We start from the raw sequence: 17,735 nt of genomic DNA on the forward strand, positions 1-17,735 counted from the left end.
GTGTAATCAAGTCTCCGTATAAATGCACCTGCACTGTGATAGTCTCAGAGGTCCGTTAAAAGCGCAGAGAGCATCATGAAGAACAAGGAACACACCAGGCAGGTCCGAGATACTGTTGTGAAGAAGTTTAAAGCTGGATTTGGATACAAAAAGATTTCCCAAGCTTTTAACATCCCAAGGAGCACTGTGCAAGCGATAATATTGAAATGGAAGGAGTATCAGACCACTGCAAATCTACCAAGACCTGGCCGTCCCTCTAAACTTTCAGCTCATACAAGGAGAAGACTGATCAGAGATGCAGCAAGAGGCCCATGATCACTCTGGATGAACTGCAGAGATCTACAGCTGAGGTGGGAGACTCTGTCCATAGGACAACAATCAGTCGTATATTGCACAAATCTGGCCTTTATGGAAGAGTGGCAAGAAAGCCATTTCTTAAAGATATCCATAAAAAGTGTTGTTTAAAGTTTGCCACAAGCCACCTGGGAGACACACCACACTGTCCCGTCGACGTGGATAGGGGGGGGTGCTCCCTCTGCTGTTTCCTGAAGTCCACAATCATCTCCTTTGTTTTGTTGACGTTGAGTGTGAGGTTATTTTTCTGACACCACACTCCGAGGGCCCTCACCTCCTCCCTGTAGGCCGTCTCGTCGTTGTTGGTAATCAAGCCTACCACTGTAGTGTCGTCTGCAGACCTTATGAAAGTTGCCCAGTATACCCATAATCTTGTAATAAATCAAATTTAGTGATACGTTAACTTGACATTTCTGCCATCTATTGTGACATTGTTGGAGGATAACCAACCTTTTCTTAGCTGCTATAAATGCTCGGCTACACAGTTTCTTCAGACAACAGTCTCCGGTATCAACATTGCCAAGCAAACAAAAACAGGCAGAAGGGAGAATCTGTAGACATGCTGAGATAAGAGAACATACTCTTTGCCAGAATTCAGCCAGCCTTCACAAGACCCTAACATATACAAACATGTCCCATGTTGTGTTTTACACCTCCAGCAGAGGAATGACATTTCTTTTTTTTCCCAGTATCACTGGCATATAGTATGTTCTATGGATGGTCTTAAACTACAGTAATTTATGTCTGAGAGTATATGAACATGACTGGGCATTCAAACATATCTGTATTCATTCATCATCATCATCAATAGCTTTTCCTCTGATTTTTTGTTTTACCTGTCATCTGAAAAATGCCTGCGGGTGGCGACAGAGATCATTGCGACTTGGTCTGCATCTTTCATGCTGCGGGCGGTCAGAGAGACGTCTTTGGGATTAAAATATTTTTGTTGTCCTCTATATTATTTGGAAAGGGTCCGCTTTCTGCTTAATATGCGTTAGCCTATCTATTGTATTAAAAACATCTTTATTCACACTCAGAATTCGCTGTTTCAATTTAGGTAGCCTACCTCTCCTAGTTGGGCGTGAGAGTTCAAGTGCGCCTAGTACGTCTGGTCTCGTTAAAATAGAGTAGGCTGCATACATGGGTGGAGAATCACGTGGTAGTTAATTGAAATATGAAATTAACTTAAACATGATTAGACTGTAGTTTACTACAGTGTCTAAGTAAATAGGCCTTTGATAATGGAAAGAAGTGGAGGGCGCTCAACCAACGTGAGTCAAAGTGCAATATTTTTTTGGAATCATCATTGAGGAAAAAAGAAAAGGCACACAACACGCGCAAAGGTTAGACTACTGTGTTAAGCGAGCGTTGAACCTTTTAATTTTCAATAACTATTGATTATCCATTTATTTGTCTCTGCCTTGTAAATGCTAGACTATATCCTATAGGCCTATGCAAAATGTAGGAAGTGTAGCTGTCATAATTCTTGCTGCTTCAAGTTCAGTAGCCATACCTGCGACATCAGGTGCGTGTGTGGTCTCAATTAAATAGAGTAGGCTATAGCCTATGCATGGGCGAAGAAGCACGGGGCAGTTATCTATCCGAGGAAATGTACTTCCTAAATACTTTACTACATTGCCTAGAAATAGATCACCCACATTTCTCCTTCTGATAATCTTCCAACTCCTAAAAGGTAGGCTATACAAATAGCTCAAGAGAAAGTGCAAGTCTCTCCTACTCTGCTCTCTTCAAACTACATCTAGCATACTGGCTGCCCAGTAATACAGATAACCTAATATTATGGCCATGTGCCGAATCTTTGGTAATTTAAACTATTTCTTAAGTTATTTTTGCGCATCTGATATTGCCTATAGGGCACAACATTTCTGGGACCATGGCTGGCAAGTAATCTGAGTCACATATGCCTAAAATAACATTGAGGGACTGTGGTTGGGTTTGGGACAAGTTCTTGCAGTAGCAGGTGGGAGTCAGACAGAAAGCCAGCGGTGCTGGCGGTTGCAGGTGGAGTGCGATATGAAAACCTGCAGATTAAGAAATCGGTCCCGCTCAGACCTCTACTGTGCACCATGACAGTGGAGACTGTAATGTTAGAGCTGTTTATTACTGTGTCAGTGTGAAAAGCAGGGAATTAGCTAGAGAAACTGACAGATCAATAAAGTTACATTGCCATACTGACTAATAAAAACTCACATTGCACTGAAAAAACATTAGAATATCAATTTTCAATCATTTGGCTGATGGTTTCATCATTTGATTCAGGTCTAGTGTGATTGAGTCAAAAATCATAGCTAACATTAGCCAACCTTTTGCCAGCTCTCTCTTTCTAATGATACATCAAGTTGTGAAAGCTTGACAAGTTCATTTACTTCTGTTGAAACAGAAGAAAACGAAGGCTAAAAAACATTTCCATACAAACAACTGCTGTTAGATAGTAATAATAGACACCTCATATCGCTAGCTGATAGATAGCTAGATGCTAGAACTGACCTGGCTGTGGTAGCTACAGTACTAGCTGGCGTAGCTAATTCATTCACCTCAGTAGCTAACGTTACATGTCAGTTACAATACTAGCTCAGCACTGCGAATAAACACTAGCTACCTTGTCAGTTACATCAGTCGCCTAAAGAGTAGCCAATTTTTACCACTCTGTGAAAAAGCGCAACACATACACACTGAACTATGCTCAACTCTCCTGTGCCGGTCCAGCCAGCCTTCCAGAAGCTTTGCCTTCAGACAGCCTGTCAGCCTGCTCTGTGGTATCCAAGCGGTCCTAAATCCAGCTGGCTGAACACTCCAAACAGCCTACCCGACCACTCGGAGGCATGGTCCTAAAGCACACCTTTGCCTCTTTTTGTATCACATTGCAATGATACAACTCGGGGGGCCAAAAATGCCATTTCAGAATGTGGGGGGGACATGACCCCCCCCATCCCCAGTGAAAGTTGCACCCCTGGTTGTGGGGGTCTCTTCTTCCCGGTAGGCAAAACAGCTGGGGAAGATGCCAATGTAACCAGCACAGTGTCCCTCCAGCCACTCCTCGTTGACTGGTAGACGGACGGGGAAAAGAGGGGGGGGATAGAGTCATTTGTCAGAACAGGAGGTTACGTACTTACTGTGCACTTAAAAAGCACAAGACTTCATAATTTCTCATTCTCCATTACCTTCACTGAGAATGTCAATAGAGTCTCCCTCACTGAACTCCAAGTCCTCTGGGCCCTCTGCTGCATAGTCATACAGTGCCACCATCTGGTAGAGAATGGTACGGTTGTCCAGGCGGTCCTCAGTCTGACACAGGGAGAGCAGAGGAACATACAAGTTATTTTTTACTCAGAAATTAGCCACACAATACATTGATGAATTTAAATTTAAAATGGCCCTGTGCTACATCCAGTATATTGTACTATTGATTATTCCAGAGGGATACACTATAGGTCTTTGTCCAAAATGGCACCCTATTCCCTATATGCTGCAATACTTTTTGCCTGAGCCCTGTGGATCTCACCTGGCACCACAGTGTGGTTCTGCCTGCCTCTGCCACCTCCAGCAGGGCCCTGAGCCCCTCCTCCCCATCCAGAGGCTTCAGCACCTGGGAGCCATGCTGCCTGTGTCTGAGGGGAGAGGAGATAAGGAGAGGAAGAGGAGGAGGAAGGAGGGGAGGAGAGGGAATGGGAGAAAGGAAGAGAGGAAGAGAGGGGGAGAGAGGGAGAGGAAGAGAGGGGGGGGGTAAAGTGGACACACATGAGGTTGAGTGGTTATATTTTTAGTGCGATAGCAGCACTGAAATGACAGAAATGGGTTGGCAGGTCTGCAGTTACCTGAGGCGCAAGTGTGAGGCTGGCTGCCCCAATTTGTTTGCAATTCTCTCCTGTAGGTCATCGTACGGCGTGCCTAAAGGGACACTCAGAGCCACGGTGTATCTGTAATGCACCTTTACCACCACAGACCCAGCCTCTGCTCCCTGGGGTGAAGTGGGATCCTGTGAGAAAACATGTAAATTCTATGGCATGGGAAGTATCTGCACAAAAAAAAAACGAAAACAAATTCTGCAAAAAGCACTTTCTACATGATTGTATAGGAAACAAACATGAGTGAATGATCATAAGTAAGCTTTCAGAAAAAAATGTATCTCCTGACAGTATAACTGGATTGGCAGCTTTTGCCTGGACAGAGATGGGGAAGTCTAGTCTAGTGTAGAACACTCTCACTGAAACCTCTCTTTCCCCTAGCCAGCCAGTCAGGCATCATATTGGAAAGTATAGCAGCCTTCATACGAGAAGTCCATTACATTTTGGCACAGGCATCAGGGAGATTTTAAGAGGTCATTTCTTCTTATGAAAAAAATTCAGGTCACTGACATGCTGAGGCACAAAATAACATATTTTTTTATCTGACATCTCCCCCCCATAGGCATTCTCTGGACTTAATCAGGGCACATCATCAGCATTCTATTCATTACACCACTACAACACTTTATGAGTCATAAAATGATTTTCTATTTATACACAACTCCATCAGGATAATGTATATGTAAACCCAGCTGGAAGGAAGTATAGTATAACATAGTTTGTGGGTGTCAACTGATTACTCCTGTACACCTGCACATTGAATAAGGTGCTGGCACTGACCTGTATATACTTGCATTCTCATGCTTCTTTAACTCACATTGTAGTTGTTGTGCGTTTTTTTTTTTTGGTGATTAACAGCTACAAACTCAGATACAAACACTGATTAAGTCAGGCCCTTTTACTCACCAGTTCAGTGGGGCTGTCTACTGTGGATGTGTACTTGCGTAGCGGTGTGGAACTGATTGGTGGGTAGGTGGCAGAGGCATAGGATGGTGGTGGTGTCTGTCTAACTGGGCTCTCTGCAGATGAATTACAGTTACAACATTAAAACACTCAGTGAAGAGGCTTTCAAAATGATCAAATTTATACCGGTAGTACTGTACATGGGCATGCCAGAATGACGACTGTTATAATTAAATAAACAACAAAAGGTGCTTTAGTTTAGATGGATTCTGGCCTGGCTCCATCCCCTTGTCCTGTCCTCTGCCAGAGGGGTTAAATGAGTTGAGCCTACCCTGAGGAGATGCTATGGGGCTGGGCTGGTTCTGTGGGCGAGTGGGCGGCCTGAGGCCCGGTGGGAGGGGGATCCCACTGGGAATACTCTGTGGAGGACACATCAGAACAGGGTAGTCAAGGTAACAGATCTCTCTCTGTGCTTTCTATTACAGCAGTGAACTATCCAGAGAGGCTGGGCTAATAATTGCTATTCCTTTTATGACACCTCGCTCCCTCATCGTTAAAATCCAAGGGAATTCAACAAGCCTGTCTGTCCTCTACATCTAGAAGTGTTAAGCAGGTGCAACTTTAGTACATTGTGATACAGCAACTTCTTCCCTGACACATCACTTTTCCCCCACTAAGTCCCGGGGGGGTACAGTGGAGATAAAGCTCTGTTCAGCATTCCTCTAAAATTGAAAATTGAGAGATTAAATAGCCCAGATTTGATAAAATGTAAATGAAGCTGCTCCTAAATGTAGTGGCACATTTAGTTCACCTCTATAACAGACATTGTCTTTGTAAAATAATAGAAAAAAAAAAATCTTACTTTATTATTTCTCCTGCCTTTGGACTTCTTGATATCCACTGGGTCTAGCAGTGTCATGGGGACAAGTCCTTTCTAAAGGAAGAAAGAAATTCAAAATGAAAGATGAGTGGTAACCAAATATCGAAAGGCATAGATACACAATCATACAGAAAGAAGACAAGCCACAATAAAAGGTGTAGGTGCACTGGTGTAGTGGAAACCCCCGCAGTCCCCGTTGTCCAATTTATTTGTAAATTTTTTATAAATATATTTTTTTCCTTTCCACACGTAGCAAGCGAAGTGTTTGTGTTGTCCAGTCGGTAGTCAGTAGATGGTAGTAGGTGAGGCAGACAGACAATATAGTTGTCATGCATTTAATTAGCCTATTTCTCGGCCGCCTCGGCCTTCTCACCTGATTGGCTATCAAGTATCAAAAAAGTTAAATGAATCAGGGTGGAGTGAGTGCGTTGTTCAAGATGGATAAACAAAAGGCAAGAAAGACCAGGTGGTGCACAAAAACGCTGTAAAAAATCAATCTTGTGCCGAATTACTGAGGATAAGCATCATCAAAGCTACCACCTCGTCCTCGAATTACGAAACACCATCACAGGTGGTAGCTAGTTGACCTAGTTATGCAGCAGCTAGCACTAGCAGCCTCCCATTCCCGACAGAGCCCCTGCTGCCCTTGCCCGGCAATGAGTGGTCTTGCTCCTCCTCTTCTTCCTCCCCTCAAGAATAGTGACAGTTCCTCTAGTGATAGTCCCTCCTTCTCCTCCTCCTCTCCCAGAAAACCAAGCTGATGACTGCCAGTGACCCAGCGGCGCTCATGACAGCAACCTCCATTCTGTGAACACTGGTAAGCCTACGAGTGATGGAACGGATAGCCCCGACAGCATGGAGTCCAAGTTCCAATGTGTAATATAAATAGTCTATCAGTTAAATACTGTATACAGCTATAAATAGCCTACTAGCCTATCAATTGCCAGACAGCTCTTGTGGGCAGCACAGCCTCGTCTGGAATGTGGAAGTATTGCATTGTTCTTATGTGCTTTGTAATTCAAGCATCATTGTTAGCTTCTACTATGGAGTAGCGACCACTAGTTTACAGGGGTCTTTCACCTGTCCATCGTGTATGACCGTGGCCAGTCCATCTCTTTCCATATCACTGAAGACAAACACCATGGCTCCCCCTGGCACCGTCAGCTGACCAGGGCCCCCGGATATGTAAGGGGTACGCAGACACATGTAGCGAGAATCCCTACGGGGAGGCAAATACACCATTAGAAGTAAAGGGTAAACATGCACACTACCATGCTTTTCTCACTTGTAGTGCAGAGAGTGAAAAAAAACCTAATTTAATTGTACCTTTATTTAACTAGGCAAGTCAGTTAAAAAAAATTCTTATTTTCAATGGCGGTGGGTTAACTGCCTGTTCAGGGGCAGAACAACAGATTTGTACCTTGTCAGCTCAGGGATTTGAACTTGTAACCTTTCGGTTACTAGTCCAATGCTCTAACCACTGCCGCCCCAAAAATAAACTCACCCAATTTTACTTTTGGACACCATGTCACTCAACCCACCATATTAACACCATATTATCTTCTTTGGATTCAAATACCAGCTCTGAGCTTTTCCTATGATGTCCCTGCTCATTTTCCTGCTCCAATGACATTCATTTTGGGAACATAATTAAATATCAATGTGAATAATGTAACTTACTCCACTCTATCCACCTTGGGCTCGTAGTATCCAGGTTTCTGTTCAGAGGACAGAGTCACAGTCAGAGGGAGAAGCAGAAGGCATGGGCTTTGGGCTATGTCCCAAATGGTACTCTATTCCCTTTATAGTGCACTACTTGGGTGTGGGGTGGGGGTCAGAAAATAATAATAATGTGTACATTGCAAATTGACCACAACTAATCCCAAAAAGAGATTGTATTTGAAAATAACAATCATTTCATACCTTAATCACATTGAGACATACAGTATGTCTATTTTTTTTATTTGGGGGAATACTTGGGAACAGATGTCCTAAAATAAAGTCAATTTCTGCTGAGCTTCTTGTAATTTTACAGTCATTTTTTTTAAACCCAAAACTGTATTTTTTCTAATATTTGAAGGGATTTTAAAAAAAACGCCTGTTGCCGACCCCTGAAATAGTGTGCCATTTGGGATGCACACAAGGTTCTGTGTAATTCCAATGCTGTTCAAACAGCATTATTCAGCCTTACCTGAACCCTGAGAGGTTCAAATCCACCAAAGTCATCATTGGGAATCATAGAGGAAATGACCTGAAAGCACAGGAAAGGCCAATCTGTGATTAAATCTGATTCAATTCGCACGCACACACACACACACACACACACAGAGACAGAGAGTGGTGTGGATTTACTGTACCTTTGGTTTGCCCAGGAAGTCTCTCTCTCCCAGCTGTTCTACGTCCTGTTTCCTGGGGCGGAACACCTGCCCCTCTGGCACCAGGAGGACAGGCAGCACCTCTCCCCTCTGGGGATGGACACACACGCACGCATGCACACGCACACACAAAGAGAGAGAGAAAGAGAGAGAGAGAGAGAGAGAGTAACTCAGCACAAAGAGAAATGTAGCCATGTAGAACAGGACACCACACACCATCATGCCAATGTCAAAAGACTATGTGGGGATATAGCCAGGACTTTTTCCTGGCCATGTGACTTGATCAGTGAGAAACAACCTCTGGTTCTATGTGGGGAGATTTCCGATGTCTTCAGTGAATGTTTCTGATCGTGTACTTACAGAGATCATGTCTAAAGCCACCTCCAAGTTCCCTCCTCGCCCCCATCTTCCTTTCTCCTGGGAGGCTGAGATCAGAATGTCCCGGGCTTTGTCCAACTGGTCCAGTCTAGAGTGGACAGCTGCTGCATTATACAAGACCTGGACAACCATAGAGAGACTGTCACAACTGACACCTTATTCCTTATATAGTGCACTCGATTCCCTATCTTGTGCACTATTTTTAACCAGAGCCCTATGTGCACTGGTCAAAAGTAATGCAGTATAGGAATAGTGTGCCATAATAACAAAATCAAATTGAACTTTATTTGTCACAACACTACAAGCCCTTAAGTAAGCATTTCATGGTAAGGTTGTATTCGGCACATGTGACAAATAAAGTTTGATTTGATCTTGTTGTACACTCTCCATATGCTCACACAGACAAGTAATACTCAACAACAGCCCATGAGAGAGCTAAATTATGCTGCAATTGAAAACTTTGGTGACGCCTCATCTCTTAACAAAAAGATATAGATTTGTCTGGGTGCTACAGACAATACGTAATTCAACTTGAATCAATAAAGGTCTCACAAATGTGGTTAATAAACCAAAGACAATAAACACATTTGTTCTAGCGGATAGATTTGGGGAAATAAATTCCTATGCAATTCCTATGTCAAGAATGCCTTCGCCTGACAGACAGACACATAGTCGGTAGCCCAGATTGAGACAAACACAGCCACAGGTGAACATTGGGTAGGAATGTGTAATATGTCTTATCTTCATTATGAGAGGTATTTAATATTGTGTAACCTCGGAAACTCCCTCCCCCCTTCCTTCAATGAGGCTTTGTCAAAGATCCCTACCAGGTGGTGTATCTGGCTTCTGAACTGCACAATGAAAGTGTTGACATATTGGAACTGGGGATATTCTCATATTTCTCAGTGTACACCCTAAATGGCACCCTATTTCCTATATAGTGCACTTCTTTTGACAAGAGCCCTATTATAACAAGTAACATGACCAACATTTGTGCCCTTTAAAGAGAATAGGGTGGCATTTGGGATGCAAACTTAATTCAAATATCTGACACCATTATATCTGACACTATATACATTTGGATTGCCATAGATCCATTTAGAATCTTGTTTAATCATACTTTACTCTACTACTGGTACCTGGTGCACACATATAAGGTAAATACTACACCTGCACAGAGATCCTATTATATTAGAGCTCTAATACAGAATGTAATTATATGTACACCTATAAGACTGTGGTGTAAGTCTACACCTATAAGTTACAAGTCCACCTATAGGATCACGGTGTTAGTATGATACAAGTCCACCTATAGGATCACGGTGTTAGTATGATACAAGTCCACCTATAGGATCATGGTGTTAGTATGATACAAGTCCACCTATAGGATCACGGTGTTAGTATGATACAAGTCCACCTATAGGATCATGGTGTTAGTATGATACAAGTCCACCTATAGGATCACGGTGTTAGTATGATACAAGTCCACCTATGGGATCATGGTGTTAGCATGATACAAGTGTACGCTTTTAAGAGCATGGTGTAAGTCTGTTGTACCTGCCAACTGTAGAGCTTGTAGCGTAGCCCCAGCTGTTTGTAATCAATGACCATGTTCCCTCTCATGTGTTTCTGAGCCGAGGTACAGTCATTCAGAGCCTCCTCCAGCCTGCACACATACCCACACACAGCAGAAAGGAGATGTCAGATATAATGGCTATCAGCTAAATGTCTCTTGTAATCCAAAGAATGAATAAACAGTCATTTGCCTTCATAGGTTAACCAATGTCTAAAAACTGTACAGACTCAACCTGTTGTTTACTTTAATAAAAGACAGAACATCAGTAGACCTAAGAGGAACCATAATGTTGTACAGTGATCACTTACCTGCTAGCCATCATGAATGCTCCAGCTCTTTGGAAGAAGCCAACTGCAAGTCGCTCATCCTTTGCTATGGTCTGGTCTAGAGCCTTGGCAACACAGGGTGACAGATAAATATGACACACACACGTGCACACCCATACACTCCAGATATTGATTAATCACTCTCCTCCAGACTGACCTGGATGGCAGGCTCCAGCTGCCCCAAGGCGAGGTGAGCAGAGGCGGTCAGAAACAGAGTCCGGGAGGTAGGTTCAGTGATCTGGTTGAGTTTAGACAGGGCTCCCTGCCAGTCTCTGGCATCCACTGCCTTTACCGCCTCATCCCACAACCGCAAAAACTCTGTGTACAACATCCTCCTCCAGTGGTATGAAGTTTTATATAAAGGACAAGTTATACCACAAAACATTTAGGACAAGTGGGAAGCAGAAGAATTGTATACTGCAATTTTAAAGAGAATGGGGTACATCCATTTTCACACTTTTAAATGTTTGATATAGAGCCATTGTAGTTTATATCGCCCCTGTGGTTTTTCAAAACCCAGACTCCCTAATTAACCGATAACCTTGACAAGTCTGAGTGCAATGAAGAAAATAACGAGATTACTCTGAGAATTTCATGTAGGCCTACAATGTAATAACTGGACAAACTAGTGTGGTAGCCTTTAAGAAGAAGGGGGGATAACACAACAAATAAAATAATTAGCTGATCTTCATCATTAAACAAGAACAACCAGCTTTGTGCTCATACTCAGCAGACACAGCAGGGAGATTCTGATTGGGTGACTTTTAAAGAGTATGCCAGTCTTTCACATGTATTAATCAACCACATGCAAGCTAGAAGGACTTCCTTAAATATATCTTGCCTTTAAATATGTATTTAAATCATTGTTAAATCATTGTTAAATGTATACAAAAAATGGTTACTTACAGGTTCTCCCTCTAACACTTAAAACATAAACAAGAAGAGAATCCTATGGACAGTTATAGGTTCCTGGTAAAGTATTCCACCTGAGCACCTTGAGTCTCCCTCAGGATGGTAGGGAAAGCTGCATAATTTGGCGACAGCAGTGAGTGAGCCACAACCCTGCTCTACAAGGAAGTCAGTCGCATTCCCTGGGGTGGGGAGGTTGAGCAAGCAAACAAGGCACGGAATGCACCTGGGCTGTGACAGTGACAATAGCAAGAACACAATAGCTTCAATTACAAATTTTTACTGATTCACAAAGGGCGAGACTACAGTTGAAGGCACACACCCACTGAGGTTGACTTAGGTCATGGCTGATTCACACTTTTTATAACACACTCATTATGAAACAAGGATGCATTCACTTACATTCTGGTAATTCAAATTGAACTTTGAAACTTGGGACTTTAAATGGATGTTCAAGAAGAGGAAGATGGAAGGAAAATATATTTGCCATTGGGTTTTTACCTGTCTACCAGAGCTGCTTTCTTTGAGCGCTCACCTTTCCAATTGAATGATGGTTGGCTTAACTGTTTTACAAGCTACGTGTTAAAGAACAGGTTCAGCTTTTATTTTTTTTTATTTCACCTTTATTTAACCAGGTAGGCCAGTTGAGAACAAGTTCTCATTTACAACTGCGACCTGGCCAAGATAAAGCAAAGCAGTGCGACAAAAACAACAACACATGAACAAACGTAGTCAATAACACAAAAGAAAAGAAAAATAGAAAAATCTATGTACAGTGGGTGCAAATGTAGGAGAGTAGGGAGGTAGGCAATAGATAGGCCATAGAGGCGAAAATAATGACAATTTAGCATTAATACTAGAGTGATAGATGTGCAGATGATGATGTGCAAGTAGAGATACTGGGGTGCAAAAGAGCAAGAGGGTAAGTAATAATATGGGGATGAGGTTTCTAGCTTCTCTAGAAATGAAATGAAACATATGTTTAAGTAAACTATGCATTTTTTTATGAATACCTATCCCTGAGGAATCATATTAATTAATCATAGACAAATGATTTTTGTCTATGAGATACATAGAGACAGAGAGAGAGAGAGAGAGAGAGAGAGAGAGGTCATGATCAGATGAGCTCCTGCATTTTTCAGCATTTTCTTAAAAAAACATAGGTTTAGAGTTAGATAAACTTGGATTTATTGTCAGGAACATATACAGGATGCTACCCTCTACACATAATCTTTACTCCAAATCAAAACTCAAAACCTACAACCTGATTTTGGACAGAATTACAGAATCACCTGGAAGGCTTACAACTACCAAGGATTATTATATTATTATATTAGAAGACAAATACACTACATCACTTTATAAGGACTGAACGCTAAATTAAGGCTGCCATCTTGATACAACTTCAATTAGCACTGACGTGTCAAATGAGAAGTGTCAAAGCCCTTTGCCCAACAATGGAGAGTCGAATAGTCTACTCCAACCAAATGGAGAGGCCTTAGAAGCTGCCTCCCGCTGTTCAGAGGTAATTCAAATACAGTACCCTGTGTATGTAAAGAATGATAAGGCAAGAAAAGATCACAAAATGAAGCTCTTATGGAAAATCAAAAGACACTTTTGGATGACTATTACAAAAATGGGATCATCAGCAACCTCATATTCCACACAAACCATCCCCTGGCATGACACAGTGCTATATAAGCACACTCCCCCTTTGTTAACCTCTCTGGGATATGTGGGAAGATAGCGTCCCCCCTGGCCAAAAACCAGTGAAATTGCAGTGCCAAATTCAAATAAATTACTATAAAAATCAAACTTTCATGAAATCACACCTGTAAGATACCAAATTAAAGCTACACCTGTTGTGAATCCAGCCAACATGTCAGATTTCAAAAAGGCTTTTCGGCTAAAGCAAACAATGCTATTATCTGAGGGTAGCCCCTCCCTATACAAAGAGATACCATATTTTAACCCTGCAGGCACGACACAAAACGCAGAAATAAAAATATAAATCATGCCTTACCTTTGATGAGCTTATTTTGTTGGCACTCCAATATGTCCCATAAACATTACAAATGGTCCTTTTGTTCGATTAATTCCGTCCATATATATCGAAAATGTCCATTTATTTGGTGCATTTGATCCAGAAAAACACCGGTTCCAACTTGCGCAACGTGACTATAAAATATCTCAAAAGTTACCTGTAAACTTTGCCAAAACATTTGAAATTACTTTTGTAATACAACTTTAGGTATTTTTTAAAGTAATAAATTGATCAAATTGAAGACGGGAGGATCTGTGTTCAATACAGGAAGAAAACAAACTGACGCTACCTTTCTGGTCATGCGCCTCTATCAAACAGTACACTTGAAGTGACCCTCGTTTTGAACAGGGCTACTTCTTCATTACACAAAGGAAAAACCTCTGACTCCCTTAGAAATCTGGATTCCCAATGAAAAACCATTGAAAAGAGAGTGACCTCAGGGTTTCGCCTGCTACATAAGTTCTGTTATACTCACAGACATGATTCAAACAGTTTTAGAAACTTCAGAGTGTTTTCTATCAAAATCTAGTAATAATATGTTTATCTTATCTTCTGGGGATGAGTAGCAGGCAGTTGAATTTGGGCATGCTTTTCAACCAAAATTCAAAATGCTGCCCCCTATCCTAGATAAGTTAAGAGAGGGGGTGTTAATGAGGGGTGGAAACTCAGGATACTTGACAACTAGGACTCAGTCGAGTCAGCTAATATAAATCTCTAGAAGTCTGGAACAGTAATGGTACAGGGCAACCCCAAACAGTTTCAGCTGGACTTTCACCTAGTCAAAGAATAAGCCCAGCAGGAGAAGCTCTCCCTTGAGAAAGATATCCCCACCCGGAGCGGGTCAGACCAGACCTCTTCATTATATAACCCCACAGACGAGCCACCCCCAGCGGAAAGTCAACCTCCCAGCACAGAGTACTACCCCCTCATTGAAATGAAGGATACATTTACCCAGCTGGAGGTAAGGCAGGTAGAGCTGGAACAGCAGGTGATTACACTCCAGTCAGCACTGACCCAGACAACAGTCCAGCACAACAACACTCTCCTAACTAGACCCGGAGAGCTGGAGGTGGAGAGAGACATATCTGCACTCTGGACAGTGGTGAGACAACTTCAACAGGAAAAAGAGCAGGAGCAGGAGAAGAACAGAGCACTAGAGGAGAAGATCAGACTGCTGGAGGAGAGGTTGAGGGGGATGGCGTGTGACAGAGAACAACCCACTAGAGAGGTAGAGAGGTGGCCACCCCCGCAGAGAAGCCAGCAGAACAGCCCACCTCGACAACACAGCAGAACAGTCCACACCAGACCCTGACCATAGCGTCGACATCACAGCAGAACAGACAAATGAAGAACCCCAAGCCCAGGGGATCTCACCCCCTCTGAACAACCCCCTGTCAGCCACCCTGATAGCCCTCCTGACAACCCCCACACACCCACTGAGGACATACACAAGACACAGATTGAACTCTTTATGGACTCAAAATTTCCTCCTATGTGCTACCTATATCCCCCCACTAGAATCCCCATACTTTGATGAAGACAGCTTCTCCATCCTGGAGGGGGAAATCAATAATTTCCAGGCCCGGGCACATGTACTAGTTAGACTGTGGTGACCTAAATGCCAGAACTGGACAAGAACCCAACACCCTCAGCACACACAGGGGGACAAAAACCTGCCTGCAGGTGACAGCATTCCCTCCCCCATATGCCTCACTAGGCACAACTATGACAACATAACCAACAAAAATGGGTCACAACTCCTGCAGCTCTGTTGCACGCTGGGTATGTACATAGTCAGTGGTAGGCTTTGAGGGGACTCCTATGGTAGGTACACCTATAGCTCATCTTTTGGCAGTAGTACTGTAGACTACTTTATCACTGACCTCGACCAAGAGTCACTCAGAGCGTTCACAGTCAGCCCACTGACACCCCTATCAGACCACAACAAAATCACAGTCTACTTGAACAGAGCCATACTCAATCATGAGGCACCAAAGCCAAAGGAACTGAGTAACATTAAGGAATGCTATAGATGGAAGGAATGCAGTTTGGAAACCTACCAAAAACAATTAGGCAACAACAAATTCAATCTCTTTTAGACAATTTCCTGGGTAAAACATTCCACTGTAGTAGAGAAGGTGTAAACTTGGCAGTAGAAAATCTTAACAGTATATTTGATCTCCCAGCTTCCCTATAAAATCTAAATATCTCAAATAGAAAACCGAAGAAAATGAACAACAATGACAAATGGTTTGATGAAGAATGCAAAAATCGAAGAAATTGAGAAACCTGTCCAACCAAAAACATAGAGACCCGGAAAATCTGAGTCTACCCCTTCACTATGGTGAATCACTAAAACAATACAGAAATACACTACGGAAAAAGAAGGAACAGCACACCAGAAATGAGCTCAATGCAATTGAAGAAGCCAAAGACTCTAACCACTTCTGGGAAAATTGGAAAACACTAAACAAAAAACAACATGAAGAATTATCTATCCAAAATGGAGATGTATGGGTTAACCACTTCTCCAATCTTTTTGGCTCTATAACAAAAAACAAAGAGCAAAAACACATACATGATCAAATACAAATCTTATAATCAAATATTAAAGACTACCAGAACACACTGGATTCTCCAATTACCTTGAATGAGCTACGGAACAAAGTAAAAACCCTTCAACCCAAAAAGACATGTGGTGTTGATGGTATTCTCAATTAAATGATCAAATATACAGACAACAAATTGCAATTGGCTATACTAAAACTCTTTAACATCATCCTTAGCTCTGGCATCTTCCCCAATATTTGGAACCAAGGACTGATCACCTCAATCCACAAAAGTGGAGACAAATTTGACCCCAATAACTACCGTGGGATATGAGTCAACAGCAACCTTGGGAAAATCCTCTGCATTATCATTAACAGCAGACTCGTACATTTCCTCAGTGAAAACAATGTACTAAGCAAATGTCAAATTGTCTTTTTACCAAATTACCGTACAACAGACCATGTATTCACCCTGCACACAATAATTTACAAACAAACAAACAAAGGCAAAGTCTTCTCATGCTTTGTTGATTTAAAATGTTTTAACACATTTGTATAGGGTCTGCTATACAAATTTATGGAAAGTGGTGTTGTGGGTAAAACATACAACATTAAAATCCATGTACACAAACAACAAGTGTGCGGTTAAAATAGGCAAAAAAACACACACATTTATTGGGGGGGAGACAGGGATGCAGCTTAAGCCCCACCCTCTTCAACATACAGTGGGGAGAACAAGTATTTGATACACTGCCGATTTTGCAGGTTTTCCTACTTACAAAGCATGTAGAGGTCTGTAATTTTTATCATAGTTACACTTCAACTGTGAGAGACAAATATCTAAAACAAATATCCAGAAAATCACATTGTGTGATTTTTAAGTAATTAATATGCATTTTATTGCATGACATAAGTATTTGATACATCAGAAAAGCAGAACCTAATATTTGGTACAGAAACCTTTGTTTGCAATTACAAATATCATATGTTTCCTGTAGTTCTTGACCAGGTTTGCACACACTGCAGCAGGGATTTTGGCCCACTCCTCCATTCTCCAGATCCTTCAGGTTTTGGGGCTGTCGCTGAGAAATACGGACTCAGCTCCCTCCAAAGATTTTCTATTGGGTTCAGGTCTGGAGACTGGCTAGGTCACTCCAGGACCTTGAGATGCTTCTTACGGAGCCACTCCTTAGTTGCCCTGGCTGTGTGTTTCGGATCATTGTCATGCTGGAAGACCCAGCCACAACCCATCTTCAATACTCTTACTGAGGGAAGGAGGTTGTTGGCCAAGATCTCGTGATACATGGCCCCATCCATCCTCCCCTCAATACGGTGCAGTCATCCTGTCCCATTTGCAGAAAAGCATCCCCAAAGAATGATGTTTCCACCTCCATGCTTCACGGTTGGGATGGTGTTCTTGGGGTTGTACTCATCCTTCTTCTTCCTCCAAACACGGCGAGTGGAGTTTAGACCAAAAAGCTCTATTTTTGTCTCATCAGACCACATGACCTTCTCCCATTCCTCCTCTGGATCATCCAGATGGTCATTGGCAAACTTCAGACGGGCCTGGACATG

The 17,735-nt window shown here is 42.3% G+C and overlaps 1 protein-coding gene across 1 annotated transcript; it reads right to left on the reverse strand.

The window, feature by feature from the left end:
- Positions 1-2,457: 2,457 nt before the first annotated feature.
- On the reverse strand, positions 2,458-11,808 carry noxa1 (NADPH oxidase activator 1). Its single transcript, XM_021606552.2, has 16 exons — positions 11,565-11,808; positions 10,816-10,996; positions 10,641-10,723; positions 10,314-10,422; positions 8,739-8,876; positions 8,361-8,468; positions 8,195-8,254; positions 7,684-7,721; positions 7,084-7,222; positions 5,986-6,057; positions 5,455-5,542; positions 5,127-5,239; positions 4,191-4,351; positions 3,878-3,983; positions 3,537-3,660; positions 2,458-3,419 (listed from the first exon to the last, which is right to left on the reverse strand). Exons 2-16 carry the CDS (start codon positions 10,987-10,989, stop codon positions 3,274-3,276), a joined length of 1,659 nt encoding a protein of 552 aa, XP_021462227.1. The 5' UTR covers positions 10,990-10,996; positions 11,565-11,808; the 3' UTR covers positions 2,458-3,273.
- Between the last annotated feature and the right edge of the window lie 5,927 nt (positions 11,809-17,735).

Source organism: Oncorhynchus mykiss, chromosome 6, assembly GCF_013265735.2.
Source record: "Oncorhynchus mykiss isolate Arlee chromosome 6, USDA_OmykA_1.1, whole genome shotgun sequence".
Classification (NCBI taxonomy): Eukaryota; Metazoa; Chordata; class Actinopteri; order Salmoniformes; family Salmonidae; genus Oncorhynchus; species Oncorhynchus mykiss.